Source organism: Brachyhypopomus gauderio, unplaced genomic scaffold (assembly GCF_052324685.1).
Source record: "Brachyhypopomus gauderio isolate BG-103 unplaced genomic scaffold, BGAUD_0.2 sc45, whole genome shotgun sequence".
NCBI lineage: Eukaryota > Metazoa > Chordata > Actinopteri > Gymnotiformes > Hypopomidae > Brachyhypopomus > Brachyhypopomus gauderio.
In genome coordinates this window covers 2,856,734-2,884,189 of record NW_027506871.1, presented here as the reverse complement: position 1 = coordinate 2,884,189, position 27,456 = coordinate 2,856,734, and the positions used below count along the sequence as shown (strand labels likewise).

Genomic DNA, 27,456 nt, shown 5'->3' with positions numbered 1-27,456 from the left:
GCAATCTGTGCTGGTCTTGTTTCCACTGGAAAGTTGCGGAAACTGACTGGATCAACAAGCTGGGGTCTCTACACCCATGGGGTCTCAATGAAAGACCTTAGGGGAGAGAGTGGTTGTGGGGACTTAGCGACCAATCTGGACATGCGACAGGCCAGCTCATGGCTGGTTCTGGGATGCCCACCCCCAAAACCCCCTTTTCTTTCTGTGTTTACCTTCACTCTACCTGAGCCCATTCTCTGGCCCCTAAAACCTAACCATAACCCCCCCAACCCTAAACATAACTGTCATTGTCCCTGGTCCCTGGAACCTAACCACACCCCCCAAAGACTATAGCCAGTACTATTTGAAACAGAAAGGCTATGAAAGCAAGAGGCTAACAATAAAAATGTTGAAGTTACAGCATTTACATGGATGGTTAGGGTTAGAATGAGGACCCCATCATGTCTGTGAGAAGCTTAGTAACACAAAACCATTGTTGTCCTGTTTATACCCAGGAACATCCACAACCTCTTGGTTAAATGGCTTCCTTGGCAAAATGAAAGTGTATTACAATCTTAGGAAAATTATCACAAATGGGTTTTATTACAATATTGGGTTAATTAAAATGTTTTTGTTTTTTAGTTAACTTTGAGGATTCCACAAGACTTCACAGTCTTAGCTGATCACCCCCCCTATCTTACTGAAACAAATATTTCAGTAAGACAGGGTGTGACCACCAGACGTGTTATCAGTGTCAAGCATGCACATTCACAGGCACCGCCTCCACCACACACACACACACACACACACACACAAACCATAAGAAATTATTTTGGCTTCTTTTAATGGACTCGGTGAAGAACATATTCTGAAGTCTAAAACAAAACAAAAACAAAAAAGTGAAGAGAGGAAGAGACCAGGCAAAAACTGCAGTGCAAAAACAAAAGAGTAATAGAATTATAATAAAGTAATTGAGAATTTTATTAAAGCTATATAGAATTATAATAGAGTAACATAAATATAATAGAGTAATAGAGAATTTGATGGTGAATATTTAAAAAGCCACAAAGATTCAGTCTAGATGACTTGTTAAAATGATTCACATTTTGATGTTTTATCTGACAGCAGAGTAACGTTAGAAGTGGGAGTTGTTCTTCCCTGTAAGTGTGTGTGTGTGTGTGTGTGTGTGTCCCATTACACAGCGTGTGAGCATGCCTCCATGGACAAGTAAATAATCACACTGCTGCACTGACCTTGGATATAAGGGGACAAGTCCTTGGACTCTTCTTGAAGGTAGGTTAACTGGTTAACTGTTTCCCAGCTGGATGACATTGTGGTGTCTGTTCTGCCTTAATCGTGTTAGGGTTTGAGGGCTCTTGGGTATGAGATGATGCTTTACTTGGCATATAAAAGATAATACATGTAGTAAGTTGCTGTCTGACATCCTTTTTCTTTTTGTTATTGAAACCCTATTGTTTACCTGCAGGGGATTTAATCATTACAGTGAATACAGGTGTCAGGGAATGAATGGGGGGAAATACAACTTAAGGTTTCCAGAATTTCAGACATGATGAAATAAAACCACCTGTTCTGCGTGGGTTAGTATGTTTATGGGTTAGGGTAGTAGGGTAGTAGAGTAGTAAGCTAGTATGGTAGTAGCAAGACCAGCAGTCGGGAACCTGTTTGGCTGAGAGAGCCATGACTTAAAATGTATTTCTTCCTGCTGTTCCACGCTGGATATTTCGATGCACATGTAGCCTGGCGTGTGTCGAAGTGTCACTTTATATTTGAACATTTCATCGATGAGATTTTTTCATTGCATAGTCTATTAAACACACTGCAGAACCTGCACTCTCCACAAAGATAACTTGCTCTTTCCATTTGTGCTGAAATATTCAGTACTCTGGGAATAGCACCAGCCACCCGCAACCTTGAACAGGTGTGGTAGAAAATAGATGCATGGATTAAAATTCATGAGAATTTTTTATATTTTGAAATGTATTTTTAACACAGTGATCTCTGTAATGTTTTACTTTAAAATTTCAGCAGAATTATTCATTACTTATCGTGTTGGGAAACATTGTGTCAGCTAAGGTTTATTTGCGAGCCACATGCAGTTATCAAAAGAGCCATGTCTGACACGCGAACCATAGGTTCCCGACCAGTGAACTAGCAGCTGCACCTTTTCATTCTACCGTTTGCAAAGGTTTGTGCGTGGAGAAAGTGGGTGTGCTATATTCCATTGTTTTGTGTAGTAGATGTCAAGCTTTGTCTGCAATATTTAGTGTATGGGTGTGCACATATTTAATTATGTATAGTGTTTAATCTCATTTATGACATTTCCATAAAGCCCAAAGCAGAAACTGTGAGATGAATAAGTCACATTAGAGGTTATGGTTGCTTTTATAGCTGAGGTTAGCAACCCCTAATGAGTGAGGCAGGGAGTTCAGAATACAGTGTATGCATTCAAAATTGATTATTTAATAGGACTTTAGTTATTGTTATGAAACTGAAATTCTTTTTCAACTCTTTGTGCATCTCTAACTTGTAACTCTTTCACCTGAAACCAATTCATCATTTGGATAAATATTATGATGTGTGGTTTAGAATATTTCACTATTTAGGCTACAAGACTATAAGTCTATAAGACTACAAGGCTAAAAGGCTATAAAGCTATAAGTGACTGGGTTCATTACTGCAGTAACATGGGGTTTTAACTACTGCTATTGTTTACTTTTGCATGTTTTGCATTTCAGTATTGTAATATGAATCTAAAGTGTGGCTGTTTTGTTTAACTAGTTTTCCAACATTATCCATCATTCCTCATCTCAGAAGGATCTGAGACACTTGTGATGAGCAAGTCCTCCCTTCTCATTGAGGAGGGGGGTGGAGTCACTGCAGTGATAACGCCCCCTGCTTCAGTCTCAGAACACCCTCCTGTTAGTGCTCCTCCCCCTAGCTCACTTCAGTCTCCCCAAGACACGCCCCCCTCCCCCCCACCCCTACCTGTAGATGGGGGGAGTCCCATGCACTCAAAGCGGAGGGTGCGGAGTTTCTACTGGAAGCCGATTCCCAAAGAGAGAGTTCAGCAGTGCGGGGCTCCCAACCTCTGGACGCTTCACACAGCTGCAGGAAAACAGATGTTCCACATTGATATCAAGAACCTTGAGGACCTGTTTGCACACCATGATGACAGACAAGTGCACAGGACAAACGGCATGAAGACTAGTTGGGCATGTCGCACTTTACAAGAGCCTAAAACAGAGGTTTGTGCAGGTTTTGGTCAAACTTCTTTACAGCTTAGGGTTGACCCTAAGGCCTGAGGTACACGACAATACTGAGAGGACTGAGGTTGAGGACACTAAGAGAGCACAGGACAATACTGAGAGGACTGAAGCATCAGGAGGACAGTGGATGCTAGTGTCAGGGTTAGGAACTTTATGAAGCTCTAGCATTTGTAAAACTTTGATTCCATTCATATAACTTTCATTGTTTATCTCTGGGAACACTTGCTAATTATTGCACTCATACTGCATGTAGTCTTGTAGGTATTTCAGTCTTGCTAGGTATTGCTCTGTGTCTAATCTTATATTTTGTTGTCTTCTTTCTAGGTATCAGCACTGGCAACTGTTTATGGCAGTGCTTGAGCTAAAGTAGTTTGGACTTAAACCTGTTTATACTAGATAGAGATGCATATTCTGATTAAACACTTAGCACTTTTGTAAGTCGCTCTAGATAAGAGTGTCTGCTAAATGCCGTAAATGTAAATTAGTTTGAGTTCTTTCTTAATCAGAAATGACAAATGTCTCTACATACTGCACCTTATATAGATGATGCCATACAGTATGGATGGAGTTCACAAAGCATCACATTAAAAACATTTAATTTGTTTAGTGGCATATTCTGTTTTTACTGTACTTCACAGACACACCAATCAGCATACCTAATGCAGAATTCACAACCAACTCAATCACCAAAAATAACACAGTTGTTACACCATCAATCAGTCTTGAATACAATCCATTATTTGTATAATCAGTGTCTTCATTACAATTTATTATTTACACACCTTCCAAGTTTTACATGAAATTTAGTCTTTGAATAAAGTCTAGTCATTATGAAATGTGGTTAAATAATTTTAAAGGTTATTGTTGTTTCTGAATTACAGCCTATGAGGATTTGAATATCACACAAGTTAGACTTTCCTTTTCTTTCTTCAGATTCTTGATTCTAAAAGGAGCATGACCCTGGCAATTTTCCTTAAACGGTTTAAAAAGTAAGTATGGTGTTGTCATGGGTATGGCGGGCCCCCTGCCGGTCGCCCCCATCCAGAGATCTAGGATGTGTTATTTTAGTGTTCCCTTTATTTTTTTGAGCAGTATATATATATGTATGTATGTGTGTGTGTGTATGTGTGTGTGTGTGTGTGTGTGTGTGTGTGTATATATATATGTATATATATACTGTATATGAATCTATACATGGCACGTAGTGTATATGACTGCGTTTATTGTCATATGGACAATATTAATTCAAGCAATAATATGATTACAAAGCCACATAGTGGCTTTTAAATAGTCCATCATAAGACCACCAAACAAGTTGTTTTACACAAAGTGCATCCTAAAGAATGACCTACAACTCTAACGTGGGTATTTCTTCCTCTTACCTATTTGTGGTGGTTAGTTTTAATCTAAGAATTTCAATAGCTTAAAAAAAACAAAAAAAAAAAAAAAAAAAAACAGTGCGCAGTGCTCTGGAACCTTTAAGACCGCCACTTGCGTCCGTGTTAACCGTGTTAAGGTCATTTTGTAGATGGTGCCTTAGACGTTGCAGAGGCGACAGCAGTACATTTAAAATAACATGTTATCTACAATTTAAACTGCTGTATGTTTTCGTAGTCCGGCCCGGATTTTCTGGGACAAGTTGTTTTTTTTTCTGATCTCCGCTGCATACCGTCAGCCCGCATCAGCTGACCCAGTCCGCAGGTCAGTCTGACTGGAGCGGGGGAGGTAATAACACCGTTAAACAGCAGCGTGACTACGGGCCGGGGCCACAGTGCGCATCAATGGCTCCTCCACGGGCCGACTTAAACCACCGGCGACCCACTAACCCATCGGCCCACTGGGGAAATCCCCGGTAGCAATGTATGCCAGTCCGCCCCTGCCCCCGTCCACAGCGGCAGTTGTCCTGCTGTTGTTGCGTTGTGTTCGTCCCTCAGGTGGGCGGGGCCTATTAGCAAGCCCCCACCTGACGGTCATTTGTCTGTCTATATATGTCTTTTTTAATTAATTAAAATGTATGAAATTTATATTGGTTTTTAATTTTGTCATTTCACTGGTACTGTTTGTGCCCCTCTTCAGTACTGAACTGCAGATATGTAGCTAGATGACCAGAACTCAGGGCCGGCGCCAGAACATATACAGTGAGGGGGCGTCAGAAAATTTCGGGGGGGGGGGCGAACGTAAGTTGTTGAGCGGGGGGGGGGGGGGGGGGGGGGGGGTGCGTGCAACGATTGTCGAGCGGCCGAGGGGGCACCATGTAGCGATTGTTGTAAAATAAATGGGTCTTATTTTTTACATTGAGGGGGCGGGACACCTCGCCTGAGGGGGCGACGCCCCCATTCGCCCCCCCGTGGCGCCGGCCCTGCCAGAACTGCAAACAAGTTACTGAGGTTAAAGTTCAATCAATCAAATTTTATTTATATAGCGCTTTTTACAACAGTTGTTGTCACAAAGCAGCTTTACAAGTGCCGAGTCCTAGCCCCCAGTGAGCAAGCAAAGGGTGACAGTGGCAAGGAAAAACTCCCTAGTTTCTTGCATGAGGAAGAAACCTTGAGGTGACTCAGGGGGGAACCCATCCTCCTCTGGCCAACACCGGTCACCATAACAACAACAATTTAGCAAAGAAATAAAGAAAAGGAAAAAGATGTAATAATGTCCATCTTGGTGTAAGCATCCGGTTAGGCAGGAGGTGGCTGGCCCAGGATGGATTGCTTGTCTCTCCTCATCTCATTATTCCTCAAGCAGGCGGACAGCCATGTGCAGAAAATAAAACAGGGAAAATTAGCTCTGTATGAGGACATATACAGGACAGGTGAAATTATAAACATTTCTGGAGTGTGGCAGCAACTCCGGCATTAAGTTAAATTGTTACAGCCTAGCTAAAAAAGGCAGAACCAGAAGGTACCACAGGCTTGGGGGCATTCTGAGACAATGGCATCCATCCACTGCACTGTCAACAAATTTGAGTGACCACGAGCAGTGACAGGATGACCGCACCAGCGCCCCAGTCTACCATAAAACCCTTAGTCTATGAACCTCTGGATCTGTACCTTTATCTAAGGTGGGATATTAATTATCAAACACTAAACTAAATAAGTGGGTTTTCAACCTACACTTAAAGATTGTGACTGTGTCAGAGTCCCGGACGCATTTTGGAAGGTTGTTCCAAAGCTGGGGGCCCTTACAAGAAAAGGCTCTTCCCCCTGCTGTTACCTTATTAATTTGTGGAACTAATAAAAGACCAGCACCCTGTGATCTTCGTGAACGTGGGGGTTCATAATAGGAAATAAGTTCCTGAAGGTATTCAGGAGCAAGCCCGTGCAGTGCTTTATAAGTTAATAAAATCATTTTAAAATCAATACGGAATTTAACTGGGAGCCAATGCAGGGCTGATAGGACTGGTCTAATATGCTGAAATTTTCTAGTTCTGGTCAGAACTCTGGCTGCTGCATTTTGAACTATTTGAAGTTTATTTAGATTCCTATTTGAACATCCTGACAGTAGTGCGTTACAGTAGTCTAATCTAGAGCTAACAAAGGCGTGCACAAATTTTTCTGCATCATCCTGTGACAATGCATTTCTTAACTTGGCAATGTTGCGGAGATGTAGAAAAGCTATCCTAGTAGTATTATCTATGTATTTATCAAATGATGGGTCGGAGTCGAGTATGACGCCTAGGTTTTTCGCTAATGTGCCAGGTGTAATGGGGTAGTCTGCGAGATTAAGCATTAGATCTGGAATTTTCTGTCTTGAGGCCTTAGGCCCCAGGAGGAGAACTTCTGTTTTGTCCTCATTGAGTTGGAGGAAGTTTAGAGACATCCAGCATTTAATATCTCTTACACAGGCCTCAATTTTTCCTAAACTGAGTTTGTCATCAGGTTTGGCTGATATGTAAAGTTGCGTATCATCTGCATAGCAATGAAAATTGACACCATGTTTGTTTATAACTGCGCCCAATGGTAGCATATATAATGTAAATAATAGTGGTCCTAAAATGGAGCCTTGCGGGACCCCATATTTAGCTTTTGTGCATTTGGATGGAATATTATTGAGCTCTACAAACTGATAGCGATTTGTTAAGTAAGAGTAAAACCATGAAAGGGCTGTGCCAGAGACTCCAACCCAGCATTCTAACCGCTTTAGCAAGATCCTATGATCAATTGTGTCGAAAGCTGCACCAAGATCAAGAAGCACTAACAGTGATACATAGCCTTGATCAGAAGCAAGGAGATCATTTGTTACTTTGACTAATGTTTCAGTACTGTGGTAGGGCCTAAAACCAGATTGGAACTTTTCAAATATGTGATTCCTATGCAGATATAGGCATAATTGCTGGGCAACAGCTTTTTCTATGATCTTAGATATAAATGATATGTGGCCAGCTAACTAACCCTAATTCGCTACCACTGTAGATACATGTACAGCTAACCCTAACTTTTAGTCAAAACATAACATGAATGATAATTTCATTTAATTAAAAGGGACAGTGGCGTCCAAGTACAATAATATTATTTTGCAGGCCAGCAGAAACTAATCTAGCAGCATCAGTTTGAGTGACAACAGGTGCAAATTGATAGATGTTACACACAAGCGGTCACGTGAAATCATGTCATGCAATTTATTAGTAGGTATAAGAGCATCAATCTCTCTCTAGGTCTCACAAGTCCATCATAGAGGATATTCTCCATGGCAACAGTGCTGCATTTGGGTCAGAGGCCCTCAGGGACCTGCTCAAGCTTCTGCCAGAATCTGCAGAGGTAAAAACGAACTGATAATTAACTCTAAACCCTAACCCTGAAACCCTTAACCCCTAACGCTGTAACCCTGACCCCTACCTATGTAACCTTTAACCCTGAAACCCTAACCGTATCCTTGAAACCATAATCTTGTCCATAACTCTCCCCAACCCTGAAACCTACTGAAATAATAATAATAATAATAATAATCTTTATTTGTATAGCACCTTTCATACATACATGTAACTCAAAGTGCTTTACATTATAAATAAAAGAAACATTAAAAGGAGATAAGACAAAGACAAAAAGAAAATATTAAAAGAAATTAAAGATAAAAATATTAAAATAACATAAAAAGTAAAAAGTGAAGTAAGTAAGATAAAACTATTAAGATAGAGTTTCTTAACTAAAAGCGGATCTAAACAGGAATGTTTTGAGACTGCTCTTGAAACTATTCAGGGATGAAATGCCTCTGAGCTCTTCAAGAAGAGAGTTCCAGAGCTTTGGGCCATAGTGGCTAAAAGCACCCTCGCCAATCTTTAATCGGCTTTTAGGAATCACCAGTAGATTACTGTTTGAAGACCTTAGAGACCTGACTGGAACATATCTAACAATCATTTCACTTAGGTAAAGAGGGGCAAGACCATGAAGACATTTAAAAACCATGACTAGAACCTTAAAATCTATTCTAAAGCTGACAGGTAACCAGTGCAGTGAGTGGAGTGCAGTTGTAATATGATCTCTCTTTCTCCTGCGGGTCAGAACCCTTGCAGCCACGTTCTGAACTCACTGTAGGTGCGAAATAGGACTGGAAAATTACAGAACTGATCACGTTAAAAAACTTTAAAGCTAGATTGAGAGCAGTTGAGATAGCCTCCCTCACATGCACCTGTTTTAATTAATTTTGTAAATTTTATGTTGGTTGTAACTGTAATGCTGTTGTTGCATCTTGGCCAGGGCTCCCTTGAAAAAGAGGTTCTTAATCTCAATGGGATTTTTCCCTGGTAAAATAAAGTTTAAATAAATAAAAATAAATAAATAGAGCTCTTTGGAAGAGCAGATAGAACAGCGTTACAATAATCTAGCCTTGATGTGATAAATGCATGGACAAGTTTTTCACTGTCAGCAGGAGAGAGCATATCTCGGACCTTAGCGATGTTTCGAAGATGAAAGTAAGCTGTCTTGCATGTAGTCATGATGTGTGATTTGAAGCTGAGCTCATTATCAAAGGTGACGCCCAGGTTCTTAACAAATATGCCATGTATCACACTTCTAAAGAAATGTTCAAAATAAAGATCTTGATTGTTGATCTTGGTAGACTAAATAACGAGGTGTACTGGGTTAGTGTTGATCCTAGTGGACTAAATAACTAGTGTACTGGCTTAGTGTTAATCTCAGTAGATTAAAAAAAGTACTGGTTGGCCGGCAGGTGGAGATGTTACATGCATACAGAGGAGATCCAGGACAGTTGTGTACGGTCGATTCCTTCATGTACCACCTTACACTTATACCGAGGTACAGTATGTTTACACACACACACACACACACACACACACACACACACACACACACACACAGGACAATTGAAAGTATTACTTTTAAATTTGTGTGTGTCTACACTTGTAGCTTTGATCTGCGAATAGAGGCTTTGCTACTGAAAGAGGAATTTTCTCCATTGTGTTCATCCTTGAAGCAGAACATCTGTACTGTTCGTTATGCTGCCAGAGGTGATCACTGCGCTCTCGTTTTCTTTCACTCGCTGTCGGTCCCTTTATTCTCTCCTTCAGTCTTCTTGAGTTGTCCTACCATCATACAGTCTGTTGGGCCACAGCTGTCATATTATAGAAATCTACAATGCATGCTTTGTTTTTTAACTTTGTAGAGTTGCTGAGTTGTGTGGAGCTCCACTGTGTCCTACACCTGGTGCTTGAAGCAGGAAATATCTTGAACTCAGTGAGGCTATTTTCTCTCTTTCTCTCTCTCAATTCTATGAAATACTCATAATTTATAAGTCTCTTATGAGTTAATTCGATCTGAAATGTCACTACATGCAGTGAGTGAGACTGTCCCTCTCTGTCAGGGTGGCTATGGGGGGAACGCTGCTGGATTTAAACTCTCTTCTCTGCTGTCATTAGCAGACACCAAAGCGAATAAGCCCGGCATGAACCTGCTGCACTTTGTTGCTATGGTGAGTAAAAGGGTTAGGGTTAACCTAGGGTTAGGATTAGGGTTAGGGTTAACCTAGGGTTAGGATTAGGGGTAACCTTAACCCTATGGTGGGTGAAAGTATTCATTGTACGTAAAGCCCAGTCATAATTTGGGACAGAGACCCAGGCAAGCATTAGTCATTCTAGAGCATTCATGAGCTATTTGAGTTTAAACAACCATCATATAACTAGCTCAAAGCAGGGCAGAACTCAATTCAAGGAAGTTTCTAAAACATTAATCTGCAGATTAAATTTTGAATGTACTGGTTAAATGCATTTACCCTCAGCTTGGGTCTGTGTGCACTTGGCTACTGTGTGTGTGTGTGTGTGTGTGTCATCAGGAGGCGAAGAAAAAGGATGAGTGGCTGCTAAAGTTTCCTGAGAGGCTCCAGCATGTTGAGAGAGCTGCACGGTGAGAAACCCCAAGAACTCACATTAGATCAACTAATAATCAATACCTAACTCGGAACACACTCAAACACACTTTTCTTTGTTTTGCATTTGACGTCAGGAGAGCAAAAATAAGGAATAAAAACCAAATTGCTTTCACCCACATTTAAAATCTAAACACAGCTCAACAATCCTCAAACATTTAAAACCTAAAACAAACAGTTTTTTTCTGTTTCTTTAACTGTTGTCATGGTGACAGGCGTAGGCCAGAGGAGGATGGGTTCCCCCCTGAGTCTTGGTTCCTCTCAAGGTTTCTTCCTCATGCTCTTAAAGGAGTTTTACTTTGCCACCGTCACCCTTGGCTTGCTCACTGGGGGCTAGGACTCGGCACTTGTAAACCTGCTTTGTGACAACTGCTGTAAAAAGCGCTATATAAATAAAATTTGATTGATTTTGATTACAGCTCAACAATGTAGCCTATAGACTTTCAGCTGCACAATCACACAACCAAATAAACACTAAACACGTGTACACTAAACATATGTACATTAAACATCTAGTTTTCTAGTTTGTTTGGTTTTCTCAGTTTGCTCTGTTGTGAAAAATCCTGTTTTAAGCATTTATCCCAGCACTAACCCTAGAGGAGTAGAACTTCTAGATGACAGAAAATTTTCACTGAGACTCATGCTTATCAATGTAACTACCATGGGCGATCTGGCTTTCTGCCCCTCGCCTGTGGAATGCTCTCCCGGGCCATTTGAGGATACCTCTGACCACGGATTCTTTTAAGAAAGGACTCAAAACGTACCTTTTTTTGATGTTTCTACAGGTATGTTGTTGTATAATTATGTTTTAACTTTTGTAGCTCCTTGAAATTTGCTAATGTAAGGTGCATTACAAATAAAATTGATTATTATTATTAATAATAATAATAATAATAATAATAATAATAATAATAATATCATGCTCTTAATGAGCAACTGTCTTTTTAATTCATCAGATAGCTGTCAATCATAAAAATATCAGTTTTATCAGCTGAAATATCTGTGTATATTGAAAGGATTTTAACATTACAAAACAAAAAAGAAAGAAACTTGGCCAATGGCCTCCTAGAAGTACCACTGATCAAAACAACCAACTTACATCACAGGAAAAATCACAACAAAATTATTACCATTATTACCAAATCTGCTGCTTAAACAGCTCTTTTGAGTCTACTGCCATCTTCTGGTGAAATATAAAATTCTGTCCTCAACAGAGGCTATGGGCTGGTGAAAATTTGAACGCAGGCTGCATTTGGACACCTCTATGTTATAGTAATCATCATAGATATCAGAAATGTCAACTCTTGTCATGAATAAAGTCATTGCTGTTATAAATCCTAGCTAATGTGTCTCCAGGGTGAGTGTAGAGGACTTGACTGTGGAGTGGGAGTGTCTGAGCATGAGAACTAAACGTGTGGAACAGAATACTCAGGCTCACCCAGAGCTACAAGATCAACTTCACATGTTCCTGCAGGTGTGTGTAGTGGAGAGAATTTATTCTGGTGTAATCTTTAACAAATGAAACAGATGTTTCTCAAGTATGTATGTATCTGTCCAATCATGCATGTGTGGGTCTGTGTGCTACAGAACAGTGGTGCTGCTCTAGAAGACATTAATAGGATCAGGACTGAACTACAGAAGGATGAAGACGACCTGATTGATTTCTTCTGTGAAGATAAAGATACATTCAGACTGGATGACTGTTTCCACATTTTCCAACACTTCTGTTCCAAGTTCACAAAAGCTGTACAAGTAAACACACATTATTTTGCTTAGAAATGTCTTTAGAAAACCTTGAGCCTCTACACTGTGTACAGATAGTGAGAGATAAACTATAGAACATTCCATCTGGTGGTTTATCAATAATCCAAACTTTAATTCTATCTGAAATTATTGCACCTCATTTTTATCAGATTTCCTGTATTTGATGCTTGGAGTGAGGATGCTTTCTTGAATTGTATGATTGTGCAGATCCTCACTCAGGTTTTGTGATTCAGGAGAATGTGGAGCGCGAGTGCAGGGAGGAGTCTCAGATGAAGCGTGCGAGGGGGTTGGAGCAGAAGCGCCGTTCCTGGGCAGATGGAGACATGGTGCCTGGAGTATTTGGGTCTAAATGTAGCACTGAGACTGATGTACAAGCAGCCCTGAAGGAGAAGGAGCTTGTGCAGCTGTTTAAGCCACACCCCCAGAGTCTTCAAAGTCCTTTTACTTTTGGAAGGTTCAGCCTACGCTGCTCATGGCAACAGCCCAGTGAAGTCAGTCCCAACTCTGCAGATACACATTCCCCGACTCATAGATGGACAGACTCCAAAAGTGAGCTGCAATCTTCTGCAGCTGCGCACACACACACAAGCTCGGGCCAGATGGATGAACATGTAGAAGCACACACACAGATGCCTGCTCTTGAAGACCATGGTAATGGCAGTCTCCAGAAATCTAGCCCAGAAGACATCACTGGAACGTCTTTCAAAATGAATAATAAGGTGGATCATCAATGTGGCAAATGGATGGCGGAAAGCAGAAATTCAAGACTCACAAGTTTGCTGGGAACCCAAGAGAAAAGCTCAAATACAATGCAGACAGGACCCAAGGCACATATGGGTGAGAGAAGCATATGCCTCAAACACTCAGAGAATGAAAGAGAAAACAGTACTGCCACAAACCACAGCAACGAGCTCAGTGCATGTGTGCCTGAGGTCAATACCTCATCTGCAGCGTCACACAATGACACGTCCGATGTAAAAACGATCAAGGACTCTTCAGAGTCCAACAAGCAAACATCCAAACCCAACAATCATGTATCAGTATGCAGTATAAAAGAATCTAGATCCCACATTGAAACTCACTTCATCATGGGAGAAAAAAAGACAGATGTTTGCAGGTCACCCAGAAAAACTCCAACAAAATTACACAGAAAAATTTTCACCAGTCCAGTTCTCTTTTCTTCTCCCTCCCATAAAACATCACATAAGCCTCCTGTTAATCCAAAACTGCCCCTTTTTGTAAACCCCTCCTCTTCCTCCCCATCCCCTGAGCCTCCTCTCTTTCCTCCAGTGCGGATTCTCACACCTTCTGAGGGTGAGAACAGGAGAAGAGCCATCTCTCTCGCTCGAATCCCTCAGACCGCTAGCAGAGCAGTACATATGTACTCTGAGGCATCCAAATGCCCTAACCACACTGGACCTGCTCTATCACCACAGAGGTCATCCACCCTCCCCTCTCCATCACCACAGAGGTCATCCACCCACCCCGCTCCATCACCACCACAGACGTCATCCACCCACCCCGCTCCATCACCACCACAGACGTCATCCACCCACCCCGCTCCATCACCACCACAGACGTCATCCACCCACCCCGCTCCATCACCACCACAGACGTCATCCACCCACCCCGCTCCATCACCACCACAGACGTCATCCACCCACCCCGCTCCATCACCACAGACGTCATCCACCCACCCCGCTCCATCACCACAGAGGTCATCCACCCACCCCGCTCCATCACCACCACAGAGGTCATCCACCCACCCCGCTCCATCACCACCACAGAGGTCATCCACCCACCCCGCTCCATCACCACCACAGACGTCATCCACCCACCCCGCTCCATCACCACCACAGACGTCATCCACCCACCCCGCTCCATCACCACCACAGACGTCATCCACCCACCCCGCTCCATCACCACCACAGACGTCATCCACCCACCTTCTTCCTCCAATGCAGAGTTCATCTTTAAGGAAATCGGTAATTCAGCATAAATCAGTGACTGAGAAGATGTGTCGTTTCACAGTGCGTGCTCTAGCTCAACCAGGTGGGAAGAGTTCTGGGCTAACCAGCCTAAATTCTTTCCGCAATGACGCCCCCAGCTTTGCTCGAAACACTGTTGCCTCCACTACTCGCAGAGCTGTTGCCAGCAGTAACCTCTCAGTCAGCCACAGTACTAGGGCAAACACTCCAAAAGTGCCTCCACTGAATCGTACTGCATCCCTCAGACTGTCACAAAGCAGAATGAACCCACAGTCCATGCATGGTAGCAACATCAACCCTAACCCGAACCCTGGTAAAGCAGGAAAGGAGAAATCTGCCATTGCCCAAGTGTCTTGGGAGAAACCATTCAAACCAGTCTGGAAGTAGGAGACAACTGAACCATTTAGGTCATACGCAGCTGTATCCACAAAGTATCGGCAGAGACAACCAAATGTTCAAGAATCTATTCAGTATATGTAAAAACAAATAGTGTACATCTTAAATGATACGTACTTCCTCAAAATACAAATGAATAAATTTTCAAATACACAAAAAAAAAAATAAAATGTTTACATTTATAATCCAGTATTGTCATGTATGTCATGTATCATTTGAGGTCTGATGTTCACATTAGCCTGAAGTTCTGAATCTCAGACACCATTTCATTCAGCAGCAAGTGTACCTTAAATGTCAAAACATACTTTACAAATGTCCTTTTATAAAAACTATTTTAGGAATTCTATACTATGTATTAATAAACTTACTTTATCTTTTAAACCACATGAGATGCTTATTTAGTAAAAGCATGTGTCATTTGTGAATTAAGTTCATGTTAGCAAAGTTTCTAGGGCTCTTTTGTCCCTAGGCGCCATAGTCAGGTCACTGGGGCTCTGATTTACCAGTGAAGTCCAAACTGCTTAAACTGCCGCCAAAAACAATGCGAGAAAAGAGATGAAAGAAAAACATTGTACACGGTACAGAAAAGATGCAGAAAACTCAACATAAACAAAAACCTAGAAAGCAAACTCAGGACACCAGGGGCCTCATGTACTAACGGTACGTACGTACAAAAACATGCGCACGCTATGTTTCACGCAAATGGTCAGATGTCCTAAATGTGACTTGCCTACCCTCATGGCACTTTCACTTCAGGCATACATATGTTTCTAATGTGTTATAATTTAGCGACACCGTTACTTTTACGACAGGCAGGCATGACGCAAGTGCAGACTTTTAGGGTTTTTGATGAAAGAGGTTAACAAATCACGACTAAGACACAGAAGGTAGAGGGAGCTATGCAAACCAATGGGGAGAGGACATCAACAAAATGGGTAAGCTAAATAACAGGGAAATGTTAACGTGTAAAACAATAACAGACCAAGAAGCCAGCTACGCATATGGGGAGAAACGTACAAGAGAAGCAATAACACAGGGGAGCTAAGGAAGAGGCAACACAACAGTCTAAACTATAACTAAGCAGACAATGAGATGTAGAACTACTAAAGACTACAAAAGACTGGGGATATACACAGAGAAAACACAAGCGCTGAACATGGGGAAACATAAAAAACAAGCGAAGGCTAGGAACGAAACAGAGAGGGAGTACAAGAGCAATAATATGAACAGACAAAAGCAAGGCAAAGGAGAAGCGAGGGACTCACACACAGGGAATGACCGACATGGGAGTAAAACACGAGGGGGTTTTATACACAGAAACAAGACGGTGAAACGAGACTCAGGTGTACGAGACTGATGACGAGGGCGTGACAGACAGAGGGAGGAACGAATGGGAGCCGGGAGCTAGGCAGGACCAGGGAGGAGGGAGGGGCTGGACGTGACAGACACTTAGAGGTGATGCATTGAAATTACAACTATTAACATATCCTTTACACACACATTGTAGTGTGGTTGAAATTCTGAAAACCTTAAATGGTGAGCACAATAAAAGTCAGAAGCAGTTGGGTAAGGTAATAAAGTAAAATGAATTTATTAAGCAAGTATGGATTAATCCAGAGATCTCAGTTACAGACACACAAGGCGTCTGCAACAGAGAGCTAATTCCCCTCTTGGAACTCATCTTTTATACTCATAATCCATAAGCACACAAGATGTTCACAAGGTGAACATGAGGTGATTAAAATCCCAAATCTTTGTTAAAAAAAAAAAAAAAAGCAAAAGTAAACAGTTACATTATATAAAGTGCATTTACATGTATTAAATTTTATTAAATTATCTCAACCTGAGACAACTGGTTTGTTCACAACAGAAGTAAACTTAACAATTAAACCTCTATTCTTAATTAAATAAATCAAATACCCAGTCTGGTAGACATTCAGGAACTTCAAGTATTTTCTTAAATAATGTTTATAGCTTGCTCCTGACTCGCCATTTCTGCCTCTTCTCCATTTGTGTCATGCTTTGGCACGCGTGTAAAAACACTGGCTCTGATTGGCTACCATAATGCTGCCTTAGCCGATCTCTTACTGACTTGTTAAGTTAAACAGGTGTTACACCGAGAACTGTGACCTATCGAGATCTGTTACTCCTCACTAGCCTGGGCAGGGGTCCGCTCGGATTACTGTTAGTATATCAATATATAGTAACGCACCGCTTTTAATGACCAGTAACGTCAATGGCGTTGTAACGACAAAAGGAATTAATTATATTACTTAATTAATTACTTAATTTATTACCTAATTAATTATGTTACTGACAAAATGACACCGTTACCTAACGCCGTTATTTTGAACGGCGTTATTCGCAACACTGGAAATAGGTTATCTATTTTTTGTGTACAACAAGATAAGCCCAGTTTTTTAAGTTGTTACTTGTTTTTACATACAGAACACTTGCATTTTATGTCTTTGACAGCTTTGATTTGTAAGTGATTTATAAAAAAATTGATATTCAAACTTTGACTGCTTTTTCAAATTAATACAAAACACAATATTGTACTTTTTACTTTCAGTACTTGAGTAATAAATTTTTGAATAAACTACTTGCAATACTTAAGTACAAAAAATGCTGAATACTTCTGTACTTCCACTTAAGTAAAGTTTTTAAAGAACACTTCAACTTCTACTCAAGTCACTTTTTTTGATAGAGTACTTGTACTTTTACTCAAGTATGGGTCTCTAATACTTTATACATGTCTGATAACAAGTACTGTAAATAAATCCTAGAAAAAAAAGGACTCCGCAGATTCCTCTCTAGAAAACACCTCAGGAGGGTAAGGAGGGAAACCCAAGGGTGGCTGCCAGGACAGGGCGATGCGTTACAGGTTATTAGATTTTGTAACAGATCGTACATGTAACAGCAGAAGTAACAGCCAGTTCAGGGTATTATATGTCAGTAATATCCCGTTCTCAGTCCCGTTCAATCAGTTTATTAGTGCAATCTTCAATAAAAAAATTTCAGGGTAGGAATTTGGCAGGTGTAGTCATAGTAACGTATGCAGCAACATCTTAGTAACGCACGCAGCGCAGCCTACAGCAGTTTAGGATGTCAGCAGGGTCAGGGGTCACCAGGTCAACACGGAACCCTTCAGGCAGCACGACTCTAAGCAGCTGGGTCATGAACCCACGAGTGTTGTTGATCCTGGCATCATCCTGCTGGTTGGCGATGAGTTCCTGGAAACCGAATCTGGTGTGCTGCTCACATGGAAGCTCTGGTGGGCACGGAACCCACTCCAGATGGAGCTCCATCTGCTCTGCCTGTGATGCTGTTATGAAATCACCCCTTTTATATGAGAAACTGGTGCAAAGCAGCTCAATGACCTTCTGAGATGTACAGAAGACATTAGCAGTGTGCATACGCACGGTGCAGGAACGCAGCTCGTAATTCTCAGGACTCTGTTTGTAGTTGAAATGCATAACTCGTTCCACACTGTCCATGTCTACACTCAGCAGTGCACCACAACTCCGCCTCCACTCACACTCTCTGCGCTTCAGTTCCACCAGCAGCGGGCGAATCTGGAAGAAGTCAGCTTCACGGCGCAGCAGGTCTAGTTCACTGTAGTCCCACGGCAGGTCCAGACTGTTGCCCCGCAAGTAATTCAGGATGTAGCGGAACACTTTCCCATCTCGGTCGATGAAAACGTTTCCGTGTTTGTCCCGGAGCAGCGGGATCTTGCCAGTGAACATCGCACCCAGCATGGAGTCCTGACAGCGTGTGAGTGTGTCCACTGTAGTAGTGTAAACCTCACCGCCTACGTTTACACACACAGGGTCACATGGCCAGTTACTGTCTGAAGAATTAAACATCTTTAGAAGAGAGTGGGACAGAAAACAGTCTGATAAAACGGTGTAATCTAGCAGTATAGAAACAGCTGAGAAGGACACAGCAGTGTTAATAACCCTAACTCTAAGGTAGCAGCTTGACCTCTAACCCTAACTCTGACCTCTCCAACCTGCTGATCTGCTTCAGTCTTGTTTATGTCCTCTTTCGTGACGGAGATACTGGTGTTCCACTCTAGTGCAGTCAGCGTGGTAAAGGCTTGTATACGAGAGTGTATGCTCAGTCAGCGTGGTAAAGGCTTATATATGAGTGTGTGTGCTCAGTCAGCATGGTAAAGGCTTATATATGAGTGTGTGTGCTCAGTCAGCTGACCAGGGTTATATAAAGGTCTTATTGTTTTCTTTACACTCACAGTGCACCATCCACAATGCTAATGAGTATTTGAAGACACTCTGTGCTGCATAGTGTGTGTTCGCTGTTAAAGCAGCTTTTTATGACAGTTTGTAGTAGTAGCACAGATATGACACGGGTTAAATATTTAAATATTTTATTTAGTTGAGATGTTGAAATTGTGTTCTTGTTGGATACTATGGCGTGGATCAGATAATGGATATCATTAAATTATGATATTACATCCATTATGACAATGTACCTTATGACATTATAATATATTATAATAATATTATGTATGTCATGACATTAACTAAATCTAGTTATGGTTTGTGTCTGAAAAAGATATGATTTCTTTAACAAAGGAAGGTTAGGCTCATTCTACTGTTTGAACAATAGAGTGAATTGTAAAGGAATACAAGACCATACTCAAACTGCAATGAACAGTAAAGCAGTCTGATTGGCTGCTGTCACATTTATCAGTTGACATTTAATTAATGTGTCATTATGGCATGTATGTGTTATGAGGTGGTAGGTGTCTTCATTGTTGATCATTTGAGTCAAGGGTTATTATGTGCCTGTATGCATTACAGATGATGGGTATGTGTTCACAGATCAGACAGTGCTTGCAGGTGCTTTGCAGACAAAGCGATAGTCGCGAGAGCAGTGGTCATCGTTGTATCTGCCGTCTCTGTGGAAGTGAGCACAGTCCTCTCCTCCACCCAAACCATGAGACTCCCAGTTATCAGGCTGGCCAGGCATCCATTCACTGCACACACACACACACACACACACACACACACACACACACACACACACACACACACACACACACACACACATACATACACACACACACACACACACACACACACACACACATACACACACAAAACACACACACAAAACGCAGGTCAGTTTCCAACATGTAAACTAACATGACTCACTTCTTTTTGTCTGTGTCTCTGTCCCTCACACACGTGTACACACACACACACACACACTCACCTCCGCACCATCACGTAGGCCGTTCCATCTAGCCACTCCCACTCTCCTGTCCTCTCATCAGTCAGGCCCAGCCAGTAGAAGTAGGGAGAGGTACGGCTAATCACAAACTCCTACACACACACACACACACACATACACACACACACACACACACATACACACACACATACACACACACACACACACACACACACACACACACACACACGTGCATGCACACGCACACATATACACACACATGCACACATACACATGCATGCACACACACACACACACACATGTGCACAAAGACACGCACGCACATGCACACACATGCACACACCCACAAACAGGGCAGTCATGGTCTGATGGCTAGCGAATGGGACTTGGGTCGTGGCTTTGATTCCCAGGCCATGAATGAAGTGTCACTTGAACAAGGCCCTTAACCCCCAACTGCTCCCTGGGGGCTGGGCTAGGGTTGCCCACCACTCTGGGTACCACAGCCACCTAGTGTGTGTGTGTGTGTGTGTGTGTGTGTGTGTGTGTGTGTGTGTGTGTGTGTGTGTGTGTGTGTGTGTGTGTACCACTGCCCCCTAGGGTTAGGATTAAGTTCTCTACCACTGATGTATTCTCCAACACTGATGTATTCTCTTTTTAGAGTTTGTTTACATACTGGTTTTCCTGGTGCACTGCAGGGTTTCATTGGTCAGACTTTAAACATTAGTAGCTTGAGAAGTTGAGTGTGTGATGAAAGTTTCATTTTGTGTACAGTCACTGTATTTGTGAATTGTCTGTATTTATTATCTTTGTACCTGTGTAGAGTCTAGATTAGGGTTAGGGTTGGAGTCTAGGGTTAGGGTTGGAGACTAGGGTTAGGGTTGGAGACTAGGGTTAGGGTTGGAGTCTAGTGGGAAAGAGTTAGGTGGGATAGTGTTTGTTTTGTTGTCTGTGTGCTTTTAGGTGAGGAGTTTAGGTGAGTGAGACAGTGTTTGGTTACTGTGGCACCAATCCTTACTCTAATACCCAACACCAACCCTAACTCTAATACCTAACCCCAACACTAATTCTAATACCTAACCTCAACACTAACTCTAATACCCAACCCCAACACCAACCCTAACTCTAATACCTAACCCCAACACTAATTCTAATACCTAACCTCAACACCAACATTAACTCTAATACCTAACCCCAACACTAATTCTAATACCTAACCTCAACACCAACACTAACTCTAATACCTAACCCCAACACTAATTCTAATACCTAACCCCAACACCAACACTAACTCTAATACCTAACCCCAACACTAATTCTAATACCTAACCTCAACACCAACACTAACTCTAATACCTAACCCCAGCCCCGTCGACAGGGGGGGACAACCGGGTCTGTTGTCCCGGGCCCCAGGGCCAGGGGGGCCCATCAAAGAGCCCAGCAATTTGTTTTTTATTTAAAGTCTATAATTTTTAAATAATCTTGAAATCTTTCATTAATATAAAATTCTGTACTCAAAATAAGCTCAATGGCTAAAATATATATGTATTTTTTACCTATCTGCATATTTTCCATTAAGTGCATACACCCCCGCCTCCCACTGGAAAATGGTTTGATCCAGCACCGACCGTAACTGGCTGGTACCCGCCCAACAGCGGGAAACAGTGGTGGATAGTTAAAGTAAACAAAAATCTGGAGTGCAGAAAAGAAAGGAAAAATATTTACCTGACGAATTTTAATGTTGCATTGTGTTCCACGTTTGAAAAGTGCTGGAATTTAGGCTAAAGTACTTGAAAATGTTTGAAATTGCAACTACTTCGTTTCACAACAAATAGCTGTCTGACTGAACAGTTCTCGTGAAGACGTTAAGATTGGGCGTTTTGAAAATAAACATCCATTAAATACTGTGATAAATATTTAACTTAATTAAGTTTAACGTGCTGGAAAATATTGAAATGGACCTTGAAAGTGCTTGAATTCCACCTTATAAAGGTGTATGAACCCTGCAAACATGACTTTGTTCATTGCGCTGAGGCGCGGCGCGCGCGAAGTTACAAAATTCGAGAGGTGCACGATCAACAGCGCGTGAGGCCCTCGCGCACGGGCGGTGCGACTGCGATTACGTCATTTTCGCGCGAACCCTCGCGCCGCGTCAAATATAAACCAGTCAGCTGTCAGAAACAGCTTTGATGTGTGGCTATATTATATACTATATGACCTTACTCAAGGATTGTCTGCTACAGAGAAAATTCAAATGACGTGCGCGCGGGGGGGGGGGGGGGGGGGGCATGAAACTTTCTTGTCCCGGGCCCCAGCAAGACTGTCAACGGGCCTGCCTAACCCCAACACTAATTCTAATACCTAACCTCAACACCAACATTAACTCTAATACCTAACCCCAACACTAATTCTAATACCTAACCTCAACACCAACATTAACTCTAATACCTAACCCCAACACTAATTCTAATACCTAACCTCAACACCAACACTAATTCTAATACCTAACCCCAACACTAATTCTAATACCTAACCTCAACACCAACACTAACTCTAATACCTAACCCCAACACTAATTCTAATACCTAACCCCAACACCAACACTAACTCTTAACACCAACCTTCTCCTCTTTGCTCTTGATGATCAGTAGCTCTGCTCTTATACTCTCACATTTATCTCGAGCTTCATTCCATGAAATTCCATAATCAGAAAAATAATAACAGTGGGAAGAAAATAAGGACCATTTGAGTGGACAAATCTGGACAGAAACTGGACATTGGAGTGGACAAACACACACACACACACACACACACACACACACACACACACACACACACACACACACAAAACCCAAAACTCTAAATTAACAGACAAACACATATATAACCACGATAAAAACGTACACACTGTATACAAGTAAGGTTGAGTGTTTGGGATGAACTCTTGAATACTACATATATTTTGACTTACTGTTGTGTTTTTTGAGGTTGCGCTGCAGCTGAGTGATCTGTTCGCGGAGAGTTTCTATAGGGCTAATCACTGCACACACACACACACACACACACACACACACACACACACACACACACACACACATACACACACACACACACATACACACACACACATACACAGGGTGTACATAATTGACTATGATTAGGATTGTGTTTGTGTGAAAACACTGACTACTGATGCAGAGCTGCCTTTTGGTCTCTGTGTGTGTGGTAGTTATCCTGTCTGTAATGTGGTGTGTGGTAGTTATCTTGTCTGTAATGTGGTGTGTGTGGTAGTTATCCTGTCTGTAATGTGGTGTGTGGTAGTCATCCTGTCTGTAATGTGGTGTGTGGTAGTCATCCTGTCTGTAATGTGGTATGTGTGCGTGGTAGTCATACTGTCTGTAATGTGGTGTGTGTGTGGTAGTCATCCTGTCTGTAATGTGGTGTGTGTGTGTGGTAGTCATCCTGTCTGTAATGTGGTGTGTGTGCGTGGTAGTCATCCTGTTTGTAATGTGGTATGTGTGTGTGGAAGTAATCCTGTCTGTAATGTGGTGTGTGTGTGGTAGTCATCCTGTCTGTAATGTGGTGTGTGTGTGTGGTAGTTATCCTGTCTGTAATGTGGTGTGTGTGTGTGGTAGTCACCCTGTCTGTAATGTGGTGTGTGTGTGTAGTAGTCATCCTGTCTGTAATGTGGTGTGTGTGTGTGTGTGTGGTAGTCATCCTGTCTGTAATGTGGTGTGTGTGTGTGGTAGTCATCCTGTCTGTAATGTGGTGTGTGTGTGGTAGTCATCCTGTCTGTAATGTGGTGTGTGTGTGGTAGTCATCCTGTCTGTAATGTGGTGTGTGTGTGGTAGTCATCCTGTCTGTAATGTGGTGTGTGTGTGTGGTAGTCATCCTGTCTGTAATGTGGTGTGTGTGTGTTGTAGTCATCCTGTCTGTAATGTGATGTGTGTGTGGTAGTCATCCTGTCTGTAATGTGGTGTGTGTGTGGTAGTCATCCTGTCTGTAATGTGGTGTGTGTGTGTGGTAGTCATCCTGTCTGTAATGTGGTGTGTGTGTGGTAGTCATGCTGTCTGTAATGTGGCGTGTGTTTGTGTGTGGTAGTCATCCTGTCTGTAATGTGGTGTGTGTGTGTGTGTGTGGTAGTCATCCTGTCTGTAATGTGGTGTGTGTGTGGTAGTCATGCTGTCTGTAATGTGGCGTGTGTTTGTGTGTGGTAGTCATCCTGTCTGTAATGTGGTGTGTGTGGTGGTCATCCTGTCTGTAATGTGGTGTGTGTGGTAGTCATGCTGTCTGTAATGTGGCGTGTGTGTGTGTGTGTGTGTGTGTGTGTGTGTGTGTGTGTGGTAGTCATTCTGTCATGTGCTGAGGGGGTTGTAGTCATATAATTGTTTATTTCCAGCCAACAACACCCGAGTGGTTAGAATTATGCTTAATGTGAGCGAATGTGACAGGGAAACACAAACTGAGAACACAAGACACGTCTCACATAAAGCTGAAAACATAAAGCTGAGAATTACACAAAGAAGAGGGTTTAGGTTTAGGTTTAGTGCCCATGCGTGTTGTCATACTGTCATTAATATCTGGTGTTGCTGTGATATTTGTGTGCTACACATATGGTCATTAATGCATGTCTGTGGTTACTGAGGTGGGTGTGTGTGGAACACATACGGTCATTAATGTGTGTGGTGTTGCTTTGGGGTGTGTGTGTGGTACACATACGGTCATTAATGTGTGTGGTGTTGCTTTGGGGTGTGTGTGGTATACATACAGTAATGTCTGTGTGTGTGTGTGTGTGTGTGGTACATACGGTTAATAATGTTTATCTCTGTTGTATCTATGTCCTCTTCTATCTCTCTTGATTTCCTGTAAATTTCAAGTCCTAAAATAAACAATTTTTATACACATGTAAATGTCCAAAAGCAAATAATGGTAATCAAATGGGTGTGTATATATATATATACATATATATATATATATATATATATATATATGTGTGTGTGTGTGTGTGTATTCCAGAGTTGTATAATCTAAGTCCTCACCAGGATTTTGCTCAGGCTTCCTGGATTGTGTTGATTCCACTAATTTTACCTGGATTGCACTAATTAGAAAATCTATCAAGCTTGAGCAAAATCCTGGTGAGGATTTTTACTTTCTGAACCTGGATTATACAACTCTGGTGTATTCTTTCACCCATCCAATTGATCAGAATCAGGTGTTCCAATAACTTCCATGGCCAGAGGTGTATAAAATTAAGCACCTAAGCGTGCAGAATGTTTTTACTCTCAGGAGCTCAGTGAAGTCCAGAGTGAAGCTGTTATAAGATGCCACCTGTGCAGCACATCCAATCGTGAATTTTCCTTGCTCGTAAATATTCCACAGTCAACTGTCAGCTGTATTATAAGAAAATGGAAGTGTTTGGGAATGACAGAAATTCAGCCACAAAGTGGTAGGACACGTAATCTGACTGAGCAGGGTCAGCGGATGCTGAAGTGCATAGTGTGAAGACGTCACCAACTTTCTGCAGAGTCATTCACTACAGACATTCAAACTTCATGTGGCCTTCAGATTAGCTCAAGAACAGTGCGCAGAGCTTCATGGAATGGGTTTGCATGATCGAGCAGCTGCATCCAAGCCAAGCCATACATCACCAAGTGCAATGAAAAGTGTTGGATGCAGTGGTGTAAAGCACACCGCCACTGAACTCTAGGGCAGTGGAGTTGCGTTCTCTGGAGTGATGAATCCTGTTTTCTCCATCTGGCAATCTGATGGACAAGTCTGGGTTTAGCGGTTGTCAGAAGAATACTACTTGTCTGTTTGCATTGTGCCAATTGTAAAGTTTGGTGGAGGGGGGATTATGGTGTGGGGTTGTTTTTCAGGAGCTGGTCTTGGCTCCTTAGTTCCAGTGAAAGGAACTCTGAATGTTTCAGCAAACCAAGACATTTTGGACAATTCCATGGTCCCAACTTTATAGGAACAGTAGGGAAAATTTTGCCTTCAGAACTGCCTTAATCATTTATGGCAGATTCAACAAGGTACTGGAAACATTCCTCAGCGAGTCTGGTCCATATTAACATGATATCATCACGCAGTTGCTGCAGATTTGTCAGCTGCACATCCATGATGTGAATCTCCTGTTCCACCACATCCCAAAGGTGCTCTATTGGACTGAGATCTGGTGACTGTGGAGGACATTTGAGTACATTGTTGTGTTCAAGAAACCTGTCTGAGAAGATTCGTGCTTTATGACATGGCGCATTATCCTGCTGGAAGTAAAACAAAAGATGGGTACACTGTGGTCATAAAGGGATGGACATGGTCAGCAACAATACTCAGGAAGGCTGTGGCATTGACACAATGCTCAATTGGTACTAATGGGCCCCAAAGTGTGCCAGGAAAATATCTCTGACACGACTGCACCACCACCACCAGCCTCAACCATAGATATGAGGAAGAATGGATCCATGCTTTGATGTTGTTGATGCCAAATTCTGACCCTACTATCAAATGTTGCAGCAGAAGTTGAGAATCAGACCAGGCAATGTTTTTTCAATCTTCTATTGTCCAATTTTGGTGAGCCTATGCAAATTATAGCCTCAGTTTCCTGTTCTCAGCTGACAGGAGTGTCACCCAGTGTGGTCTTCTGCTGCTGTAGCCCATCCGCCTCAAGATTCGACGTGTTGTGCATTCAGAGATACTCTTCTGCTTGCCTTGGTTGTAACAACTGGTTTTTTGTGTAATAGCGGTTTTCCCCATTGGAAAACTTTGGATTTTGTAATTAGAGCAGACTCAAGCACAAAACCAACAAAATAATCAATGAACTGAGACCTCTGTAAAAAGAGCATGAGAAACGAAACAAATAAAAGACATGCTGAAACTTCAGCAAACCTAGAAACCAAAAAAATGCATTGAAGTCTTCCATGTATTTTTTTGGTTTCTAGGTTTGCTGAAGTTTCAGCATGTCTTTTATTTGTTTTGTTTCTCATGCTCTTTTTACAGAGGTCTCAGTTAGAGAAACGAGAAACAAACTAAGCACAGAAATTCAACACGAAAAAAAACACAAAAGTGAACTAAGGACACCAGGGGAAGCAACTGCCTGCGAAAGACACACTAGCATGAAATAAAAAACAAACTGGATAGGAAGAACGTAGTGATGAGGAAAACTTGGAACTGGGCCAGCACGCAGTGTAGGAGAAAAGAACTCTAAGTAAAAAGGTAAATAGCGAGAGAGAGCAGAGTGGCGAAACCACATGTAGATACCATGCTAAAACTGCAGGTCGCAGTACCACTGGCGTCTACTTGCTAGGATGGAAGAAAGGGTGTGTCTATAGTACGTGGTATCCAGGTGTTAAATACCCTGATCAGCCATCCATCTCTCTCTCTCTGGTTTGACTGACACCGAGGTTAGACCTATTAAGAGCCGTAAGTGCGACAGCATACAGGGAGAAAAAAAAGAG

At 42.0% G+C, this 27,456-nt stretch overlaps 2 protein-coding genes across 4 annotated transcripts in view; one reads left to right on the top strand and one right to left on the bottom strand.

The window, feature by feature from the left end:
- The first annotated feature begins 794 nt into the window (after window positions 1–794).
- LOC143486822 (uncharacterized) lies at window positions 795–15,172 on the top strand. Of its 3 annotated transcripts, none has more exons than XM_076986276.1 (13): window positions 795–927; window positions 1,182–1,272; window positions 2,779–3,245; window positions 4,200–4,255; window positions 7,918–8,020; window positions 9,429–9,514; window positions 9,626–9,726; window positions 9,882–9,952; window positions 10,080–10,187; window positions 10,548–10,618; window positions 11,997–12,114; window positions 12,228–12,392; window positions 12,638–15,172. In XM_076986276.1, the coding sequence occupies exons 3-13, from the start codon at window positions 2,832–2,834 to the stop codon at window positions 14,777–14,779; spliced, it is 3,435 nt and encodes a 1,144-aa protein (XP_076842391.1). In that variant the 5' UTR covers window positions 795–927; window positions 1,182–1,272; window positions 2,779–2,831; the 3' UTR covers window positions 14,780–15,172. The 3 variants fall into 3 exon arrangements, with proteins under 3 accessions (XP_076842391.1, XP_076842392.1, XP_076842393.1); XM_076986277.1 differs by having other exon boundaries at window positions 798–946; XM_076986278.1 differs by lacking the exons at window positions 795–927; window positions 1,182–1,272; window positions 7,918–8,020 and having other exon boundaries at window positions 3,179–3,245.
- A 4,041-nt stretch (window positions 15,173–19,213) lies between these two features.
- Window positions 19,214–27,456, bottom strand: part of LOC143486824 (asialoglycoprotein receptor 1-like) — a 42,617-nt gene continuing 34,374 nt past the window's right edge. The window contains exons 4-8 of the mRNA XM_076986281.1: window positions 24,810–24,881; window positions 22,974–23,042; window positions 22,624–22,772; window positions 20,027–20,136; window positions 19,214–19,787 (exon numbers count right to left, since the gene is read on the bottom strand). Coding sequence (XP_076842396.1) covers window positions 19,634–19,787; window positions 20,027–20,136; window positions 22,624–22,772; window positions 22,974–23,042; window positions 24,810–24,881 — 554 coding nt within the window. The 3' untranslated portion in view covers window positions 19,214–19,633. The remainder of the gene's footprint in view (window positions 19,788–20,026; window positions 20,137–22,623; window positions 22,773–22,973; window positions 23,043–24,809; window positions 24,882–27,456) is intronic.